The sequence below is a fragment of the Nothoprocta perdicaria genome, unplaced genomic scaffold (assembly GCF_003342845.1).
Source record: "Nothoprocta perdicaria isolate Ctin4 unplaced genomic scaffold, notPer1 scaffold_9, whole genome shotgun sequence".
NCBI lineage: Eukaryota > Metazoa > Chordata > Aves > Tinamiformes > Tinamidae > Nothoprocta > Nothoprocta perdicaria.
Genome location: NW_020456198.1, coordinates 9,521,447 through 9,542,807, shown reverse-complemented (window position 1 = coordinate 9,542,807; position 21,361 = coordinate 9,521,447). Strand labels below are relative to the sequence as shown.

General features: G+C 40.2%; 1 protein-coding gene across 1 annotated transcript in view; it reads left to right on the top strand.

The window, feature by feature from the left end:
• The first annotated feature begins 279 nt into the window (after positions 1–279).
• FGD5 (FYVE, RhoGEF and PH domain containing 5) overlaps positions 280–21,361 on the top strand; it is an 82,646-nt gene continuing 61,564 nt past the window's right edge. The window contains exon 1 of the mRNA XM_026052513.1: positions 280–3,101. Within this exon, the coding sequence (XP_025908298.1) occupies positions 358–3,101 (2,744 nt within the window). The 5' untranslated portion in view covers positions 280–357. The remainder of the gene's footprint in view (positions 3,102–21,361) is intronic.

Sequence of the window (21,361 nt, the reverse complement as noted above, 5' to 3'; positions counted from 1 at the left end):
CCCCTGTGCTCCCCCTTCCCCTATCCCCATAAGTGGATATTAAGGTCCACTTATGACCTTAAACCATATCCCCTGGAATAGCTACAGCACCACAAAGAAGCACAGTGCACGTGGTCTGTGCTCCTTTCTCCATTTGTTTTCTTTTCAGAGCTGTATCTTTCGTTGGTACATCAGCTGTGCTGTATACCCCAGTGTAAGAAACCATGATAACTAACATGCCTTTCTCTTTTTTTTCTAGAAATCACAAAGCCACCACTAGCACCAAAACCAAAGATAATTGGTGATCTTTCTCCARTAGCTGTCTCCAAATTTTCTCCTTTGCTGCCAAGATCTGATCTTCTTCATAACTCAAATTCTATGTCTAGGGGTCCCAAACCACCTATTGCTCCCAAGCCAAAACTCTCAGTTGACACTGAGGGCAAATCCACCATTTATACCAACAACAACTTAAATAAATTCTCAAATGGGAAGTTGAGATGTCCTCATGGAGAGATGTATGAAGGAGATCTATATAATGACGAGTGCCCAGATTCTGAGGTGGATAATCAATACATTGTAGTTCCTGAAGCACAGCTGACTAGAAAAGACTATGACTTGGAACATGAGCATGACCAGAGCCTAGACTTCTCTGTGGAGAATGTAGTCTTAGAAACTCCAGAAAAGGCACAGGAGGAAGAGAGTACCAATGTTGCTGATGATGAGGACATTGGCAACCTAGAAAGTACCGAAGCGGACCATGACCCCTCAGATACTGCTGAACTGATGGATCCAGACTCAGAAGAGTCAATGAGAGACAGTAACCAGTCCAAAGTACTTTGTGAGTCCTCAGATGTCTTTCATGTGGAATATAATGCTTCCAAAAGGGCAGATGAAGATGTAAATGGCTGCAGTAAAATAAAAAACAGTTTGAAGGAATCTTTTAATAGTCTGCAACTGGCTAAGAATTATAGCGATTGTAAAACTGAAAATGATCACATTTTTAATAAAGACAGTGATGAGAAGGATGATACCTGTGAAGACATTCTAATGCTAAAGTCTCTGCCTGAGACTTCAGAAGAGGGAGACAGGTGTCCAGCACATGATGGTGATCACAGTGTGCAAGAAGAGCTTGATGTGAACATGGAAGAAGAGTTGGGAAGTGATGACTGTGAGGGCCGTAACATGTTGCCCAGTGAGGTCCGTGAAGAAACGGCTTCCTGTCTGGAATTGACWGAAAATGAACCCAACACTGAAGATGGTTTGGGAGACTCCAGCCAGCCAGCTGCAGCTGAAAAGGGGGAATCAGGCCCATACAACCACACTGACACAAACACAGAAAATGCTAGTGATGGCTGCCACATCACTGACAGGACCTGCGCAGAGGAGACATCAGAGGCAGCCTGTGAAGCAAGCGAAGACTTTGAGAAAGAAGAGGAAGAAATTGTGATTGCAGAGAGCATGGACAATAGTTGTCAAATTACTCCTTCTGAGAATGAATGCGGTGAGGAAATACCTCAGGAGCACTCAGAGGAGAATCTACAAACCCAAGGGGCCTCTCTGGATGAAGGTGATTGCACTAATGATCCAGGGACAGAGTCAGAGCTGGAAAAGGTGTGCACTGAAGACCACAGTGAAAACGTTGTGGAAAGTTCTGTGTCAGATTTACAGCTCCTTGAGAACAATAAGGTGGAAAACAGCTCCAGGAGAAGTGTGCTAGGTCCACCTGAACAGGTTCCGTTTGAGGAAGAGTTAGCAGTCTCTGAGAAAGGCAAAATGAATGCGGAATGTGAGAACAAACATGTCCTGCATGAAATTTTAGCAGTCCCTGAGGTGGTCATTGAGCCTGAACAATCAGAGGAAAGAGAAATTAACAGTGATTCTCTAGACGACCCTTACGTGCTTCCTGCAGAAAATGAAATGCCTCGTGATGGACAGAATGATATAGGAACTGATCACAGTAAAAAGGATGACTTAAGTATGGATGGTGAAAACAATTCGCTGCCCATTGATCGGAAAAGCATTGTCACTAGAACCCGGTCCCTCTCTGGGAAAATGCCAGGTTATGTGCCAGAAACAGTTCCAGAAGAAACTGGGCCTGAAACTGATTTGYCATCTCCTCACAATGGCTCTGGGATTAAAGATTTAAGCAGTAATTTATTGTCAGTGGAAGGAAAACCAATGGAAGTAAATAGGGCACTATCAACCATATCAAGATGTTTTGCTTTGTATCCTCGATCTTACTCTGTAGAAGGGAGGGAGATGCCTGTCTCCATTTACAAAGAAAGTGATGGCTGTGTACTGGATGAAGGTAGAATAAGAAGGACAGAAGATAACCTGTCTCTGCCTTGTGTCCTTGGTTCCTCAGGTAGTTTTTCCCAGAGAAATCACCTTTCATCAGGTGGTTTATCTACTCCATCCTCAGTTGTTGATATACCACCTCCTTTTGAACTCGCCTGCATCACTAAAAAGCCAATCACCAAAAGTTCCCCTTCACTTTTGATAGAGAATGAGTCACCTGATAAATATTCCAAGAAAAAGAAATCTTCCTTTAAGAGGTTCCTCACTCTAAAATTCAAGAAAAAAAATGAAAATAAAGTTCATGTGGATGTTAATGTTTCATCTTCAAGGTCCTCATCAGAGTCCAGCTATCATGGACCTTTAAGGCTGATGGAGTTGGACAGGAGGAGTCTAAGTAGCTCACCTCAGCTAAAATCACATGCAGGGAAGCTCCGTATGTCTGAGTGTCCCTCGGCTGTTCTATTCTATAAAGATGGCAAGAGAAAAGGAACACCCAAGTCCTTCAGCAGGAGTGTGTCAAGAGTGGAGTCCTTTGAAGATCGGTCCAGACCTCCTTTCATGCCACTCCCATTAACAAAACCTAGGTCCATTTCTTTTCCCAACGCTGACACTTCTGACTATGAAAACATTCCAGCTATGAGCTCTGACTATGAAAATATACAAATTCCTCCTCGAAGACCCACCAGAGCCGGAACTTTTACTGAGTTTTTTGAAGATCCCAGCAGGGCATTATCTGCTGCTAATGAGAATGATGGCTATGTGGATATGAGCAGCTTCACTGGCTTTGAGAACAAGCACCAAACCACAGACCAGGAAACAGAAAGGTACTGTAACAAATTATTATGTAAGACCTGCTAGCCTTAGCCAAATAGGCAAGGCCTATCTTGCTAGGTACCACAGACAGATCCTTCATGATCCTTGGCTTATCGCCCTGTAAGGAAAGGCTTACAAGAAAGACTGGAAGAATACAAGATAAAACTTTATCAATGAGAAAGAAAAAGGCTCCAAATTAACATGTAGAGAAAATCTTTACCTTATAAACACGTACTAACAAGTTCAGTGTAACTGGATCCTACGTTTAGCAGATACAAGCCAAATGGCATTTAAAAATATTTGATTTACTCAACAGATCTAACTTTTGTGGCTTTTACTTTTTTTTCCTTGTTCTTAAGTAAGCAATAYTTCTGACTTTTTAACTGAATGAAGAGAGCCCATTTGCCTGAAAGGAGCCTAAATTATCTGCTTCATTTCATTTCTGTCAGCTTCTCTAAGGAACTATGTTCTCTAAGGAACTATGTATACCTATGATTTATCCTTCAAAGTACTGCAATTAAGTATAGACCAGAAAATTCCAAACCACAAACTAATCAAATTAGAGAATTACTTTTAAAATTTGCTTTAAAGCCTATTATTATGAACCTTTGACAGAGCTGACTTCTGAATGAAGAGCTTTGTCTGAAATCACATGCATTGCTAACAATAATATAATCTCTCATTTGCATTCTGTTAGATTATTCACAAACAAGAAAATGTTTTCATAGTTAAATCGGAGGAATGCACTCGAATCTTAAATTATTATTCCATGGTTACAATCCTATCACTGCGTTACAGCATTCAACCTGAATGCTATAACTCAAAGATGTAAGTAAGAGTGGTGTTTTCATTAAGTTCATGTTAAACGGGTAGTGGAAAACCAACGTACAAGGTAAACAAACGGAAARGAATGACTTCAATATAGTCAGATTTTATTACAGTAGCCTGAGAAAGTGAAGTCTTCAAATCAAGTTTTTCATGTCCATTTTCATACTTTCTTCTCCTTATGGAGATTTAACACACCTATTTCCTTGCAACATTTATTTTTCCTGGTCCTTTCTCCTGTCAGTGTGAATGGAACAGACCATGGGCATTTCACATATCCCTCCCTGATACTTGATGGAAAAGCTATTGTTTAACGTCTCTGAATGAGGCTCCAAACTTTTCTAGGACAAGAGCGACACACAGTGCTCTGCCTTTCTGAGAGAAGGAGGAATTGAGGGCAGTGTGGTGAAAGATACTCTGTCAATGCTTAAGCTGCTGATCCAATGCTGTGGCGTAGCTCTCTACAGATGTTGGGCTGCCTATGATGTTGGGAGCCTGAACAGTAACTGATGCTGGAACACAGTGCAGTACAACATAGCTTCATAACACGCACATATCTGCAGCAGCGCTCATCAGAGGTTGTCTTTCCTTCAACAGCTCATGTTGTGCCCAATACACTGACGTTTGCTCATGGAAAAATTGGCCAGTTGTGTCCATGAAACACCGCCCATTTTGGGTCATTCTCGAAGAACCAAGTTAAAAATACTAAAACTACGTAAATTGCTGTGACTTGGGCCCATTTATGAACTTCCTGTGGAAGCCTGTTGTTTTAAAGGGAGAGCCAATTCAAACTGGTTCAGGAAGTCTCTAGGTCAAGGCATGAACATAATTTTTCAGGCTGTTGCTTGTTATGCATGCAGTTCATGCTGTTAGGAGAGAAGTAGAGCCTGGGCTCCCTTGAACAGCCCATTTACCAAGACACATGGGCAGAAAGGAAGAGCAGAAGGCAGGTACCAATATTCCCATGTCTCTACTGAGATAGCTATTATTTGCAGTATTTGTTAGGGTGTTTTGGAAAAAGATCTGTCTGACAAGCTTTGATGAAATATAAATAATATACAACCAATAGCATAACATACTAGAGAAAGAATGTATGTTTTAATCTCAAAGCAAGGCAAATCAGACAAGTATGTGTACATAAGCCTATTCACATACACACAGATGATATATGGACAAAGATTTTATTTCCTATTAGCTTTCCCTAATATTTTTCAATGGATTTACACTTTAAAATATGAATACCTATCAAACACAGTTATGCCACAGCTGCACTTGGATAACAATGACTTCAAACTTCAGCCTGTTTATATCCTGAGGCTTATTTCCAATCACTTGAAAGTATGAGTGTGTTGGATTAAATTCTTGTAATCCATGCATTTTGAGTCCATGACCTTCTCTTTGGAACATTCACCTGCAGAGCACCAGTATTTAGCATCTGTTCATAGCTCATGGTATCGTTACATTTTTTATGTATGGCCTGGAACAAATCTTTTATTATATTTCAGAAAACAGAATCAGAAAGTGTTAAAAATATTGTAATAATCCAGTATGTGTGACCACGGAAAAGCATGACAAGGAAGAGGGAAGAAATATTATAGAAATTGACAGATGAGAAGATTTAGTGTTTAATTTTCTTGCTTGAGAAGAAAGACTGTGTGGAGTAGATTTAAACCAATATTTTCTAATTAGAAGCAATCAAGTTTATAGAAAAGTCCAATAATGAAAATGTGCTAGAAATATATCTCAAATTATATTATCACCTCAGGATAAAATTGGAAATATTGTCCCTTGAAGGACCGTTATTGTATAGTCCCCAAATTAAGCTATGTAGTATTAATAATTAAACTCTKATTCAGGTATACAATATAGGTTTTCTTTAGCGCTTCTTCACAGCATAGGACGAATGGGACTTAAATGGAATTGGATAGAAGATCCCGGGCTTTCCTCAGTCTAAACAGCCTGAGTCAGACTTGGCTTTTGATTGATTTTGAGAAGTCACTTTCTAGCCCTATTTCTTTGAAGAATAGCACTTTGAGGTGCTTCAAACATAAACTACCTGGTCAGGTTGAAAGCAACAGGCAGTCCACCTCTTGGACAGTAGAGTGTAACCCATGGCATCTCCCTGGCCTCAACAATCATAAATGTAAGCAACTCTACCACAGCTACTGACTCTTTCACCAAGTCATGGAAGTCAGTTAGAATTAACTAAAAAATGTTGGTACTCATGTCAAAGAATAGCTTTTATAATCCAGTCTGGGGACACACCAATTTTCAACAGCTTTCAGAACACCAACTTAAAACAGTGATAAAAATCATGGAGATGGGAAGAAATATACCTGAAACACACTATATTAAGTCTACTGTGGTTCCATATTCTATGCTTTCAGAAGAAACAGAGTCTTTTTATGAAGTTTCAGATAAGGCAGCATGTGTGTATTGTAAGAACTGCATTTCCATTTTTTGCTTTCTACTTAACAGTTCATAATTTGGCTTTACTGTGTTTGCTAAGTCTGAATCCTTTCTGCTAACATGCTCAAAATGGACCGAGCTAGAGAGAACAGAGGAATAAAAAGAGGCTATCTGCAGCTCCATAAACTGATCCCACTGAGCTGAGTATTCATGAGAAACAGGCTGAAAGCCCGTGCTACCATCCCCCTGTATATCTGTATGTACACTCTGGTGCTCTGTGGAATCACACCAGGGTTCATGGTACTACCTAAAAGGTCTCTAGGATTGCAATCTCATTCCTGTATGTTACTTCCAAGGCTCCTTCTTGCTTTCCACTGCTCTTCAAGATATATGGCACCTATCAGATAGCTGTCAGCTTTAGCAGAATAAGGAATGCAGATCAGCTTCCCAGTATCCAGTTCCTCTGTAAATGCGGTTCATTCCCAAATACCCTCATGGAAAGGAAGGAGAAAACGTCTTTAGCAGAAAGCCAAGAATGTTACATGGCTTAGTGTTAAGCAAGTGGGACCTTTAATTTGGGCAGTTTTGAGTAGGAACATACATGTGCTCAGGAACAGATACAGCGGTGTTAGAGTCTAAAGCAGCAGCACTGAAGATGCTTCACAGGCCACATTAAAGGCTTTGCAAGCAAAGTTCTTTTCAAATAGCCATAGTTCTGTTGGGCTTGTGCCAGGCCTTGCCACAAGCCTATGTAAGCTCAGACAGATTCCAAAATCTATTCAAAAATCAGAATATAGTTGCACAGCACTACAGCCACTGCCTGTGGCTGACGGACAGGAAGGAATGCAAAGCCCCAGCCTCTAAATGGATAAAAGCAGAGGGTGAGCAGTCACATCCTCCTCTGAGAATTAATTTAAACCATTAGAGTAAGTTAGAGTGTATTTTCCCCAAAATGGTTCATGTTTGTAACCAATAAAATGAAGGCACTGTACTCCCAGCTTTTTCTGCCCTTTCTAATACAGGGATGTATGTTATATAAGATAAAATCATCTACACTTCCCAGGCACAGCGCAGTATCTAAGCACATCATATGAAGGATAAGATGAAAGTGTAGAGATAATATCAAATGTAATGGAAGCCTCAGTATAAACAGTCTGCACACCAAAATAGCAAAGAACAAGAATGGATGATCATTTCTTTACATACTTAAAATAGCGTCAGAAATATACAGGAATATTATTGATCTCTCATCTCATAATACCAAATCATTTTAATTTATACAGCCTCAAGGAAATTCATATGGTTTTTCTGTATGTAAAGACTAGCAAGTTCGAAATAGAAAGGAGGTGCTTAATAAAACCTTTACAGCAATATCGCTAGGACTGGCAAATGGTAACATGTCAGAATTGCTCAGATACTTTAGGTAGGGACAGATGGGCAAGGAAGCGTGTATGATTATTTGGGAGAAATTCTTATAGGTTAGTAACAGTGGATGATTTGAGGGAAAAAATATGAAAGGATCTATCAGCTTTTTATCGATACTTACATTGAATTCATCTCATTCCTTTATCTGCATCACTAACCTTTAAATATCAGGCAAGTACCCACTGAACTGAGTACCAGTAAGGTGTCAATTAACCTACAAGACTCTCATTTTATGACCAGAATAGGGCAGTGCAACTTAGAGCTTGATGTATACAAGGGCAAATGCACATCTGCAGGATTTTGCTTTTACTGATGTCTAGCAGAATAAGTAAAACTAATCCTGCATGTAACTGCACCCAATAAAGCAAGGTGAAACTGAGGATGCTATCTCTGATTGCTTTAAATTAGCTGAATAAATCAGATTTTCTCCATGGGTTTCATCTCACCATTCTCCTTTTTTTTTTTTTTCAATTAGCAGAGACATTTGAAACAACATCATTGAATTTTTAAAATAGGTCAAATATGCAGAGCAGAGCTAATCCCTAAACACAATAAGACTGAAGACTGTAAATAAATGCAGTAAATCACAGCTTTTGTACACCTTCTTCATTGCAGAAAGCTTTGGGGGGAACAGTATTTATAAGCTGTGGCTTCCATTTTCAGCCTGTCATTTAAGAAAATGTAGCTACAATTGTGGTTCAGAAAACAAGTCTTTTCCTTCAGTTAGAAAAGAAACCAAAACTGCTTGTTAGAGCTTGGTTTGTTTTACTGCCACTTTCAATTCACACTCTTAAACTCATTCCCCAAATCTAAGAGAGATGGGAAGGTTTCTGTGAAAGTAGGACGAGTCCAATCATCCAATCATCACTTCAGCAAAGAATGTAATTCGTGATCAGAAGAGGAGCACTGATCCTTAATAAAGTCTGAGCAAGTAGCAGCACAAGCAGGCAGAGCAGTACAGGTTCAGCATTTGAAGGGGATGGTGAGCAACTGGTATAAGAATCATAACAGTAATGACAGCATTTTGAGTAGCCATGAGAAATAAAGTTGACACAGTGCATCAGCTGAGCAAGAGAATAGGCAACAGAAACACCCGAAGGCTTTCACTGCTTGGATAAATGCAGTAGCAGCAATGGGTAAAGCTGCAGTGGCTGACTGCATACAACACAAATGTAGCCTGGCCTCTCTGCTGGTAATTGATGCAGCTGAAGGATGGCTCCAAGGCAGCCACAAGGCTACGTTTGTTTTTGCCTTGACAAAGAGCAAATGAAAGGGAAGAATTTAGGCAGAGAGGCAGAAGAGTCTCTAGGCTCTTCTTGGAGGAAGAGGCACAAGAAAGCCATGTGTCTTGTTACCCAAAAAGCAGTGCTTTGCTCTTTAATATGCTTACTTACACATAAGAACTATTCTCTGTAAGAACTTTGTYAAGATGACAAAACTGACTCACGTGTTGTTTTTTCTGCTGTCCCAGTTGCAGCAGGACTGACAGAGGAAATCCAACACAGACCTGTATTTTCAACATTGTTCAAGTTGTCTTTGGGCCTATTGCTGTATATAATAATAGTAAGATTAACACAGATCAGTTCATGCTATTTTACTCTACATATGGAGTAAAAGCAAGTTAACCCCAAATTATATCTGCAGATAAGCTAACACTTAAGCGTAACAGGTTGTAAAACTACTGGATTTGAAAGCAAGGTTAAGTCTTAATCTATAGATTCAGCCTCAACTCAGGTATGTTCTTTGGGAGAGAGGTTTCCATATTGTATGTCCACTTTTTCCTCTGTCAAAGAAACAAATTCACATGCTGATTTTACCCAATTCCTAGTTCTGTATCCCCCAATCCCTGCTATATGCTTACATCAAGCTAACATGTAGCCATAGTGCTAGTGAAAACTTTCAAAGTAAGGATAATTCCAATTTTTTTTAGGTTAAGAGCCTCTCAGGGCTGCTGATGATGTTATTTAGGGAGAGAGATAGCATAAATAGCTCCTATTAATGAGGCTCAGGCTATTTAAAGAAAACTGTGGGAGATTCTAAAGACAGTTGTTAGGACAAAGAAAAATACTGTGACCATAGGTAGAGCATACATATATTTTTTAATACATGTAATTTTTAACATACGTCTCGATGTCAGTTCAGTTGTAGCACCTATGTGCTCTCCCACTTCTCCAAGAATTACTGATGGCATTTACTGTATGAGAATGTACATCGCAGTACTGCGTTCTCTCTAGAATGCACTCTTTCCCAATACAACGCGTATCTCTTAAGAGCATGAAAAATCCAATARTGCTCTGTTTTTGTCTTGATACAAATCAAACACARTAGTTTATGGTTCTTGTGTGACTTATTTATAATATACAGTGAATTTTTAATTATCCTGTATTATTATCCTGAATTTTTAATTAATCCTGTTTTTACAGGACTCAAGGTGGTTTAATGTAAAGCTGCCTTAATATTGCCTGTTCAGTGACACACAAGAATTCATTTTATCTTAATGGACCAGTTAGAGTTAGTGGATGAGCAAACATGCTCAAGACACATTGTCTGTTTTGCCAGAACTCTCCTAAAAGAACTAATGAAGGGACTTTTCACTGGAGTATCTAGGTGGATTAATTATATGACAATCGTTAAGGTTGGAAGGGGCCTTTAGAGATCATCTAGTCCAACCCCACCCCTGCACACGCAGGGTCACCTACAGCATGTGGTRAAAGCAGAGAGCATGTTGGCAATGGCTTCGAGAAAGCAGTTTGAGAACTATCATTGATGAACACTGTTAGGTGTTTGTTCTGTCAGTCGCATCCTATACCAGTTTTACCTTTGTGTTATCACGCATGTCCTCAAACTTCTTATAAATCTCAAAAGAAAGACTGAGCCACTGAGACAACTGCTGATTTCTTAGATCTTTGCCCAGCAGTCCTCATCAAACCGTTCTCAGCTGCCTCAAAGCACATGCCTCATTAGTTTTTTAGAAGGTTGCCCTTGCATCCTGAATACATATAGCAAGCTTGGGACCAAAACTCAGGTCTTACCTACCACATCTGCCTGATGGGTCCTCTAGGCAAGTGAATCTATTCACAAATAGCTATTTTGGTATCTGTACTTGAAGCTCCTCAGCCAGGTTTGTTGAACTTCATATATTTCATGTATCAGACTGTATTTTCAGACCTGCTGGACAGAAGAGCTCAGACAGGTCTCTTGCTTAGCATACACATCTCCAGAAGTACCAGACTGCATACAATATAATCACATCCTTAAAGTCAGATCTTCTGATTCTTAAATAGGTACGGACAATGTGAGCTAGGTTGCAGAACTGACGCCTCCTCAAAACCTCTCCTATATTTCTAACTAGTGCCAGTACCTTAAAAACATCCTCTGATCTCTCTGAAGGTCGATAGGATAAGTTGCCCAATATCCCCATCCTTCTGATAGGGAGATACTTTCAGAACATGCACACCCAGCCTGTAGGAATTCAGGAGCATTAAAACTCAAGAGATTGAACACAGCTTTGCTCAGGAATGGCCTGTGTGAGAGGGAAGAGGGGACTATTTCCCACATAACCTCTCTAGCACTACCTGAGGTCACTGAACCTTGCAGTACCACCACAAAGAAACACTATTATACTGATGCAGGAAAAAGACAACCACACTGTTCGAGGTTTTCCCAGCCCATGAGTAAATGCCAGGGCAAATATATGGTGGTCTGAGGACAATAGAAAGCTCAGTTTGGGGCTCATGTTTTGCAGGATCTGGTATCTAAACCTCTTTAGACTCTTATAATAGTAAAATGATGTTGGGGATCCTAGCACAGAGTTAAGTGGCATTTAGCACTGGCTGCCACTGTTCCAGGCAATCTCAGTGGCAACAGGATCAAGGTTGACCATTTTCAAAAACAGCCCTCAGATCTGAAGGACATTTTGGTCAGTAACAAGAAAGGGTGTATAATCTGCATGGGCTCCTTCATGGCTCTGGCAACACAAACAGCTGGAGTAATTTTGTCAGTATAAGAGAGGAGATTGCTAAGGACTCCAGTCAAAAATATTTTTGTTTGTTTTAAATATGGAACATTACTACTGTCACCCTGACAAGTTTCTTTCTGATCTCAATTTCACTGCACTTCCCCCTGGTTTGTTCCCAAACCAGCTACACAGAGCTTAGAAAACAGCTGACCCTGCTATACAGCAAAATGCCAACTCCTCTTCAGTCTTCAAGACCTCCAGGGCAATATGGTATTGATCATGTTGAACTTGCTGAATTTTCAATGGAAAATACGGAATAAAGAAATGGCAATAAAACCAAAATAGATCATAAAAACTCTTGTCCATGTTTTAGAGACTAGGTTACATTGCCAAGAATAATGAGCAACATGCTGCTGTCCCTCATCTATGATATATACCATGTCATCAGACAGTTGGTTTTTGTGATACATATCATCTTTTTGCTAATGGACCCAAAGGCCATAGTCAAAATAATGGAAATTCACAAAAGCATTCCCTAGGAGCACACATCTCTTCTGACAAGTTTAAGGGTGCTTCTTCCATTGTAGCCAAAGATGCAGAAAACCCACTCCCTGATTTGCCCAGATCAGGTTTTCATCCCAGCTCTCTTTAAATCACTCAAATCTGACTTTCTCACAAACCACTACATAAAACACCAAGCAATAGGGAGAAATACATACAGGTTATGGTTTCAAGATGACCAAAAATAGACATAGTTCCTTTTCTCTTTCAAAAAATAACTGAAACAAGTTATTTCCATTTTTCTGAGGCTCAGAAATACATTTCTAAATTTCAGAAGCTGCAGGAAAGAAAAACAGCTGTGTCCTCATAAATTTTCTTACAAACTGAACTAGCAACCCAGATTTATAAAAATCAGTTCACCATTTACCAGCAATAAGCATTCCCCATTATACACAAGCCATTCTCATTGTGGCTTTACATTGTGAGAACAAATTCGGAGTGTTTGACTTCCATGATCTGTATAAAACAATGTTTTTCAGAAGAAAAGCTAGGTGAATGGAATTACAATTCACTCCAAAAAGCTTCAAGGCATAAAGAAAAACAATGGTGCAGCAGGATGCATTCAAAACGGCCTCTTTTTTCTCAGAGATAAACAGCATTGCTTGAACACAAATCACAAATTCTATGTGAAGAGTTAGTTATCAAACAAGAGACCGCAGAAAGCAGGACCCTAAATAGGAAGCTGAAGAGATTTCCTGGAAATTCTCGGTACATCCCTAGCTTAAACATACTAGTGTTCACTCAGTGATAACTAAACAGGTTTTCTAGGGCAGAAACCAGTGTATGTGTGCAAAACTTCATGTCAGGAGTTAAACTGGTAGGTTTCTAGTATTTTGTTGAAATTGAAATGTTAAATAACACTTTGGGATCCAAATCATAGTTCTCAAATTTAAAATCTGTACCCAAACTTTGTCCCGCAAATACCGTTCATTATGGCGTTATTTCCATAAAGTATACCTGTGGGTAAATCCATTAATGATTCAGAATCTTAAAATCATTCATTAAGCCTCAAAAAAGAACAGAAGCTAACCAAATCCTTGTTTGATTTCTCTGGCAGCAGAAGCCAGTCCTGAACACATGCATGCAATCCTGCATGGGAGATGCTGCTTGCTACTTTCATTCTTTGCAGTTTGTCTCTTTATGAGCATCCATTATTCACAGAAGCATGGAATGATTTAAGGCTGGAAGGGACCTGTGGAGATTATCTAGCGTCTCCACCTCCTACCCCATACAAGCATATTCTCATGCCTCTCCTAATGCTCCTCTGTGATTGTTTGCCATTATCATGTTGAAGCACATGTCAAGTGAAGGGTTTGTGCCAAGTTACTGTAAGGGTAGCTCTTTGATCACAGGGCAGAAATATGCAAAGCACAATTAGAGCTCCATGCCAGCTATACCTCAAGGGACAGTAACATCAAAAGGCCGTCACACTTCACACTTGGACACTGTTCTTGAACATTGGATTTCCCTGGATCTGAAAGACTGATGTTACTGCACAGAAGGGAACACCTTGATACCATGCAAGTGTCATCTCAACCCCCTAAAGGACATTTTCAGATTAGAAGTGTCCCACTGCTTCTAGTATCACATTTGAGCTTCCTTCTTCTATATTTCTTCCCCTCTGTATATAACCAACTATTGTTTTATTTTATACATGGATGAAAGAAAACTGAAATCAATAATGTCTAAAGGTAATTCTTTTATTTGAGCTCATTATCATGCAAAGTACCTGTAGTTTTGTTTCTAAATAAGCAGTCCATTATTATTTTTATATTTTTCATATTTAAAAACAAAACCTGCTTTTTACAGTAAAAAGGGGAGAGAGAAAAGAGAGAGAAAAGAAACATTCTTAAGCTGCACTTTAGAAGTATCATTTTCTCTGTGATCAGAAAGGCTTTAGGGATGCTAATTTTGAGGCTTTTTCTTACACAGCTCTCAACAGTTAAAAAAAAAGACTTTTTCCCACCATAAAACCAAGTCCTCTGGTCTTCTGCTACTTCTGCTATCTCTTGGAATCAGATGCCAATAATTCAGATTTTTTATTAGTAAGGAGATCATTAAAAATTCTAGCTCCAGCAAATGAATTTTGATTCCAGTTCAGTTTTCTGTTTGCTTTCCACCAACACTGTTTCCAAACTGGAATCCTTCTTGGAGTTTTCATTTGTATTCTCTCTCGACAATTACATCAAGTTGATACATCTAAGAGGATTATGATGAGACAGATACATTCCCAACTTGAAGGATTATGTTTGCCTAATTGATAGCTAATCTGTTTTCCCACCTCTCAGTCCACACTAGACTCCAGAATCAACAGTGTAGTTGCAGCAGGCCTCTGACTTTCAGGATTAAGGTATGGCGTAGCTGCTGTATCTTACAATTCTAAAGACATTGAGGAAAAGGACTTGTAAAGATCCTCTAGATCTATGTAGTGTAGTTTAAATTCTCCTTTTGTAAGCACAAAATACATCTAGACACAGGTCCTTGACTATTTAAGGCTTAAAAGCTCCTTAATATTCTCTTAAGTGTAGAATGTATTTTCAAAGCTGATTCTAGAAACATTGAGCATTTCCAGAAAAGCCCACTGTGTGCTCTGGATATGCCTTTGTTCTGCCTAGTGTTCTACCTAGAGGGCTCATGATTGGCAGCTCTTGTTCTCATGGGGGACTTCAACCTACCACATACTTGTTGGAAATGTAATACAGCAGATAGGAAATAGTCTAGGAGGTTCATGGAGCATGTGGAAGATAAGTTTCTATCACAGCTGGTAAGTGAGAATACCAGACGAGGAGCCCCTCTGGACTTGCTCTTTGCCAACATAGAAGGACTGGTGGGAGATGTGTGGGCAGAGGCCATCTTGGGCATAGTGACCATGAAATGACTTCAATTTTTGGTGAAATTGCTATGTTGAACTTTCAGAGGGCAGACTGTGTTTAGGACACTGGTTGGGAGAGCCCCTTGGGAGACAGTCCTGAAGAGAAAGGGTTCCAGGAAGGCTGGCCGCTTCTCAAGAAGGAAATCTTAAGCACGCAGGAGCCACCTGTCCCCATGTGCCAACAGATGAGCTGGAGGGGAAGAAGACCAGACTGGCTGAATAGGAATCTATCACTGAGGCTCTGGGAAAAAGAGTTTACCACCTTTGGAAGAAGGTGCAGGCAACTTGGGAGGAGTACAAGGAAGTCGCTAGGACATTCAGGGAGGAAATGAGAAAGGCAAAAGCTCAGATGGAACTCAATATGGCCACTGCCGTACAAGACAACAAAAAATGTTTCTACAAATACATTAACAAGAGGAATAGGGTGAAGGAGAATCTCTATCCTTTATGGGATGCAATGGGGAATATTATCACCAAACATGAGGATAAGGCTAAGGTACTTAATACCATCTTTGCCTCAGTCTTTAACACCCAGATCAGTTATCCTCAACGTACTTGACCCTCAGAGCTGGAAAACACCTACAGAGTGCAGAATAAATCTCCAAAATCCAGGAAGGAACAGTCAGTGACTTGCTACTGCACAGCTCTGTTTCACTGTTTTTTACCTGTTTCACTGTCAGATGCCATCTATGCTGTGACAAGAGGATCATCAATCAATTCAGAGAAACCTGGCATGATGATTAATGGATATTTTCCTTTTTATCTATTGTCACCTGAAAAATATGCAGGGTTTTGACAGGACACAATAGCTACACTGTCTGAGAAGGCAGAAGAGTTTTGCAGCACAAACTCATGAAGGCTGTCACTAACAAGCACTCGGGGCTTCATTTCATCCATTTCAAGTGTTCAAACACTGCTGGAGTCAGAGTAGCAGAAAGTAACAAGAGTGGATAACAGTAGCACACAGGGGAAGCAGAGCCAGGACTTCGGGAGGAAGGGAGAAAAGTAGAGGAAGGGCTGTGTGACACTTCAGAGAAAGCTGTGTCAGTGCTGCTGGATGGAAAAGCTCTAAGTGCAGCTGAAGCTAACGATTTAATGAAAGTAAAAGCTCTGCAGTGTTAAAACATACCATATATATATAAGCTGTTCTGAGGAGTCCATAAAGGGCAGAGCTGCCTTTAATAACTTTTTCTGTATTATCAGTCACACTATTGTACCTTCCGGCACTGCGGGCTGTTGGGTGTGGTGCAACTGAGCATCAACCCTTGCTAGTTCATTGCCAGGTCATCTCTGGGGAGGAAGTGTTCCCTGTTTACAGGAAATATAGGACAAGGGCTGGAGGGCCAACCCAAGCACAAGCTGAGGCTACCATGGCTCACCGCCTTCTCAGCATGTCTAGGAGAGGGAGGTGGGGGTAGGCTACTAGTACAAGGCCCAAGGACACAGTGTTTTGTTTTTCAGATATGTCTAGCTTTGCTTATGCTTTGTTTTTCCTAGTAGCTTGAAGCCCCAGGACTGGGGAGAGGAACAGTGCTTGCAGTTAGCAGTGGAGCCCAGAGTCCCTGTGGATGAGAGGGAAACAGAGGATTAGCTGTGCAGGTTTCTGCCAGTGGCTCAAAGGAAAGGCAGATTAATATGCACACCATTTCAGCACTTTTGGGACATGGCTGGTGAAACGTCACTGTGTCACTGTCAGATTTTCCCTTATCCCCCCTCCTTTTACAATGCCCAAGGTGTGGCAGAGCACATGCCCTGAGATGGAGCCCACACCTGCTGAGTGCTGCCTGCTGCCTGCTCTCCCTTCCAGGACTAGACCTGTACCAGCACTGTCTCCCTGAGCACCCTCAGAAGGGTGTTGAAGGTGGAAGGGTTTTTACCATTCAAACCAATACAAAGGCCTTGTGCACCTGACCAAAACTGTCTTCCTCACACCCATACAATGTGTCACACCAGGGTTAGAAAGCACCAAATGCAATTGGAGAAGCTTGTGGCAAGTAAAAAACTCCCTTCTGACCTCTGCAGGCAAAAAGATGAGTTTTCAGAATATAAAATGTGATTATCTCAGTGTTACCTTGTCTTGCCTATGTATGTTAATAGCAGACATTGTTTGTCCCCTGTCCTCTTCACACTTCAGGTGCAGTACTCATCCTGATGGTCATCCATAGAAAGGGAATTGGTTGACAAAGCACTTGCTGCATCAATGAGCATTTCATTTTATTGTCTTCAAATGTATTTGGACTTTGATTTCCTTCAGTAATGAGTCTTCCTTTTGCAGACTGAATTCCTAAAACCATTTACAAATGGGGCAAAAATAAGAAAGAAATAAACAGCTTTAATGGAACACAGTCATTCTGCATCCCATCACTTGTCCCATTACTGTCGGTACATTGAGCTTAGAGCATTTTAAAGTTTTGCAATAGAGAAGTCACTGTCTGAGAAAGACATATTTTGAACCAGTAGTACTAGCTTCTGGGCACAGGACTTAAGAATACAGCCAGAGATGTAGAGAAGAGTTCAATTCAATCACTTTGTATTAATGATAGAGGACCAATTGATCCTTTTCTGTTATCTGTTATCTAGGCTGAGTTATCTATGTGATAYATACATACATGAGAATCTATGTGCAGGTTTTGCAGAACCCAGCTGTGTCCCAGTGAGATTCTGAACTCTCTCCTATATCCAGAACCTCCAGAACCTTATTTCCAGTTAGAGCTCCTATGATAAAGCAGGCACAAAAGGCACGGGCTGGATGTGCAGATATAATGTTACGGTAGCAAACAATTTACTTGCCATTTATAAACAGAGAATATCTGTTTCTGAGCTGATGGGTCAAAGCAGCACTTGGTTGATTTCAGGGTGTTCATATTCAGAGGGGCTCACCCTAGTTTGAAAGAATAACTCTTTGTACCTTTCCAGACAGTTCCAACAAAGTTACTTTGCTCTGTCAGGACCAATATTTTCCAAGGCTATCATCAAAACATTTTGAAGAAAAAACATTTAAGTCATTATTCACCTTAAGTAGAAAATTCTGACACTTTGATAGATCTATCAAGAGGGATAGATCTATCAAAAGGGATCTCTAGAAAAATAGGATGTCGTTGGGTCCTTTTTTCCCCCCCCCCCCCAATCCTACAAAAAATAATGTGAAATGATCCTCTCTGTTTCTGTGCATGGGTAGCAACTAGTGATTTACAGTGAAAGAGGGCAGGACAGAATCTGTTGAAAGTTTTAATTAACTGAATGCAACTGTGATGGTCAAAAACTGAGCTGTTTCTGTGAATCATTAAGCACGGTATCCTTTGGCTGACCTCTGAGTATTATTAGCTAGGAGCGTCCTTTTCACTGCATATACCTCACAGAGACAAGTTATGGGTTGAGTCCAAGTATGAACAGAATAAAAGTTTCCTTAAGAACTGTATCTCTTCACACTGGCCTTTAGACTGAGAGTATATTCACACCTATCTCCAAAAAGAATCAATTTATTCCAAAGAGGCCAAGTCACATTAGCTGGTGTGGGTGCTGTTCTATGCTCCTATGAAMCCCCCACTCTCTTTCTCCAGCAACTGCATTCTCTAACAATGAAATGCAATTTTAGGAGAAACCTAGAGTCCCTCTGCTGCTGAAAGTCATGAAATGAAAGTGGCGCTCAAGAGCCAGGACAGGAGGAGCTGGAAGGTGTTACTTGCCATATCACAATTGCCTTTGTTGGAGATAGGTCCAGTCACAACAGTCTCCCACTGGTTTGCTCCCTTCCATATGGTTTATGTCAGGGAAACGGTAGACCCAGAAGGGCAAAACATTGGAACCCTAAAGATGTGTTCTCTGCTTTGGGGAGGTGCTGAATTTTTCTAGCCTGGCCAACAATTTCCAGCACACTTAGAGGTCAGGTTCACTTTCAAGGCAGAAATACACAACAAATGTGTCCAATGCACATGAGCATAGTTTATAGATGCTATCTGCCCTGGATCTTCTACAGTGACACTTGAAGGGGCATTTTCTGCTCTGTACATTGTAACAACCAATATTAACAGAATTTTATAAACTTCTTCTGCCTTGATAATCATATGCCTTAGAGATGTCTAAGTAGTTGATGGAGAAGATACATTGCTCCACAAGTAGCATTAAGTATAACTTAGAGCCCCAGGGATACATTACACATTACACATACAGGGATACCTTATGGGAAAGAACTCTCCCTTGTCCCCTCATGATCACATGCAGCAAATATCATGAAGCAAAAAGCAAGTGAGATGAATGGGCCCTTCTTAGGAATGAATCATTTGATATAAAGATTCATTAAGTGTAAATGGTAGGCAATCTGCTCCAAGCTAGTGCAGAGAAATGACTTCACCTAGTGGAAGTGGCATGGCCTGAAGTGGAGGAATGTAGGTTTCCATCAATTAGGTGTTTTTTTTTTTTCTTTTGCAGTTGTGCCAGCTGGTGACTTTAAACAAGGAATCAGGATATCACTTGTGTGTGTGGCCAGGAGATTAACAAAGACATTTGTCTTGTGTAGGCATACAAAATATGATCTTCCTAGGATGTGAATTACTGCCCTTACTATAACTATCTTGACTGTGTTTGTTTTCTGCAGTTACATCTCCAAGTTAAATGGTTACATCTCACTAATGCTGACTGACTCAAGTTTTACCCATTTACTCATTGCTGAGCAAATGGGGGTGGAATTTGCAAGAAGATCTTYTGAAGGGTAGCTGCAGAAATTATAAAAGGAATTCATGGTCTCTTTCAGAACTGCACATTTAACCTAGGCAAAATACAGTGCTTGTCAGCCTCAGTTAAATTTTATGAGCTCTCACACCAGCTGCTCTCATGCTCACAAGCTCCTTCAGTTCCCAGACACAGTCCATGGGACTTGTCTCAACCTAAGTGTGGAGCGGCCAGATACCTCTTACCTTTCTTAGCAAAGTAGCCACAACTCTTAAGAGTGATCAGTTCAGTTGCCCCTCTGTTGAGAGCTTCATCCTCCTCAAACCTGCTCAGTCCACAGATCCTTTTCCTCTAAGGTCATATATAAACTCTCAGAGAGCAAAAAGTGTCTACAGTTCCCCAAATTTTTCTGCATATGTACCAATCCCTGTTTGCAAGTGAAGGCACACAGGCAGCTAGTAAGATTGCATGCACCTTCTCTCTACTCTAACCATGATATAAGCAGTGCTAAATAAAATGTCTTTTGTTGCACTTCCTCCTCCTGTACTGATTCAGTCAGTTTAAGGTTAGACTGTCCAGAAGGCTCATTGCTTCCTCTCTTGTGCTAACTCTTGAAATGATTACAGGCAATTGCTGCAGGAGCAGCAGAAAATGTGTCTGCAATCTGTTCTCATTCAGCCATATCACTGCTATTAGCAAGAGAACTAGTTGGGAATTACAATATCTACAGAGACACTATCAGCTGCGAAACTATTTCTCCTCTTCTTCCTCCCCCATGCCATGCTTTTAATCACTTTCCACTATATTAAAGTTCATTGCTTGCCGTAAGATTTACTTAGCAGTGCCTTTAATGAGCTAAAGTATTATTTAACAGAATAAAGAAGCAGAAGTCTCCTATTGCAGAGGCTTTGAAATTTTGTGATAATAATGTATGTTATATATATATATAAATTATATAATTACTATGGTTCATTTTCTAAGAAAAAAATCTTAGCCTTTTGCCAGAGGTACTCCAAAGTAATTTCTTTGGCATAGTGTTATCTTACATATATTTCATGGATAGTCACTAGGTGAACAGTGTAAGTCACACTTAGTGTCAGCATCCATTTGAATTCTGAGGGAAAAAAGGAGAAAACTGCTGTGGCTGATAACAACCATGTTTCAATACACACTGATGTTACTCTTTAAGGATACTGTGCTCTGAGAAGGACAGGGAATGCAGAAGGTAAGACATCCTTTTGTGGCAGATCTATTATTTATTAACATTCGCAAATCCACTAGAGGGACATTTATTTGCAGGAGTCTAACAAACGCTTAACTGCAAGAACACATAAAGCACTGCTGAAGATTGTTATGATGTTTTTTCTTGGCAATTCAGCACAAAAGAAATAGTTGTAGCTGACAAAAAAAAAATGTAATTAACCTGTGTCCAATCCAAAATGATTACCCACAACAGTCAGGAAGGGTTTTTTTTGTTTTTTTTTTTTTAAGTACTACCTTTTTTTTTTTGGTACTGGCACTAGGCTTCTAGACTCTACAGATTCACAGGCAAA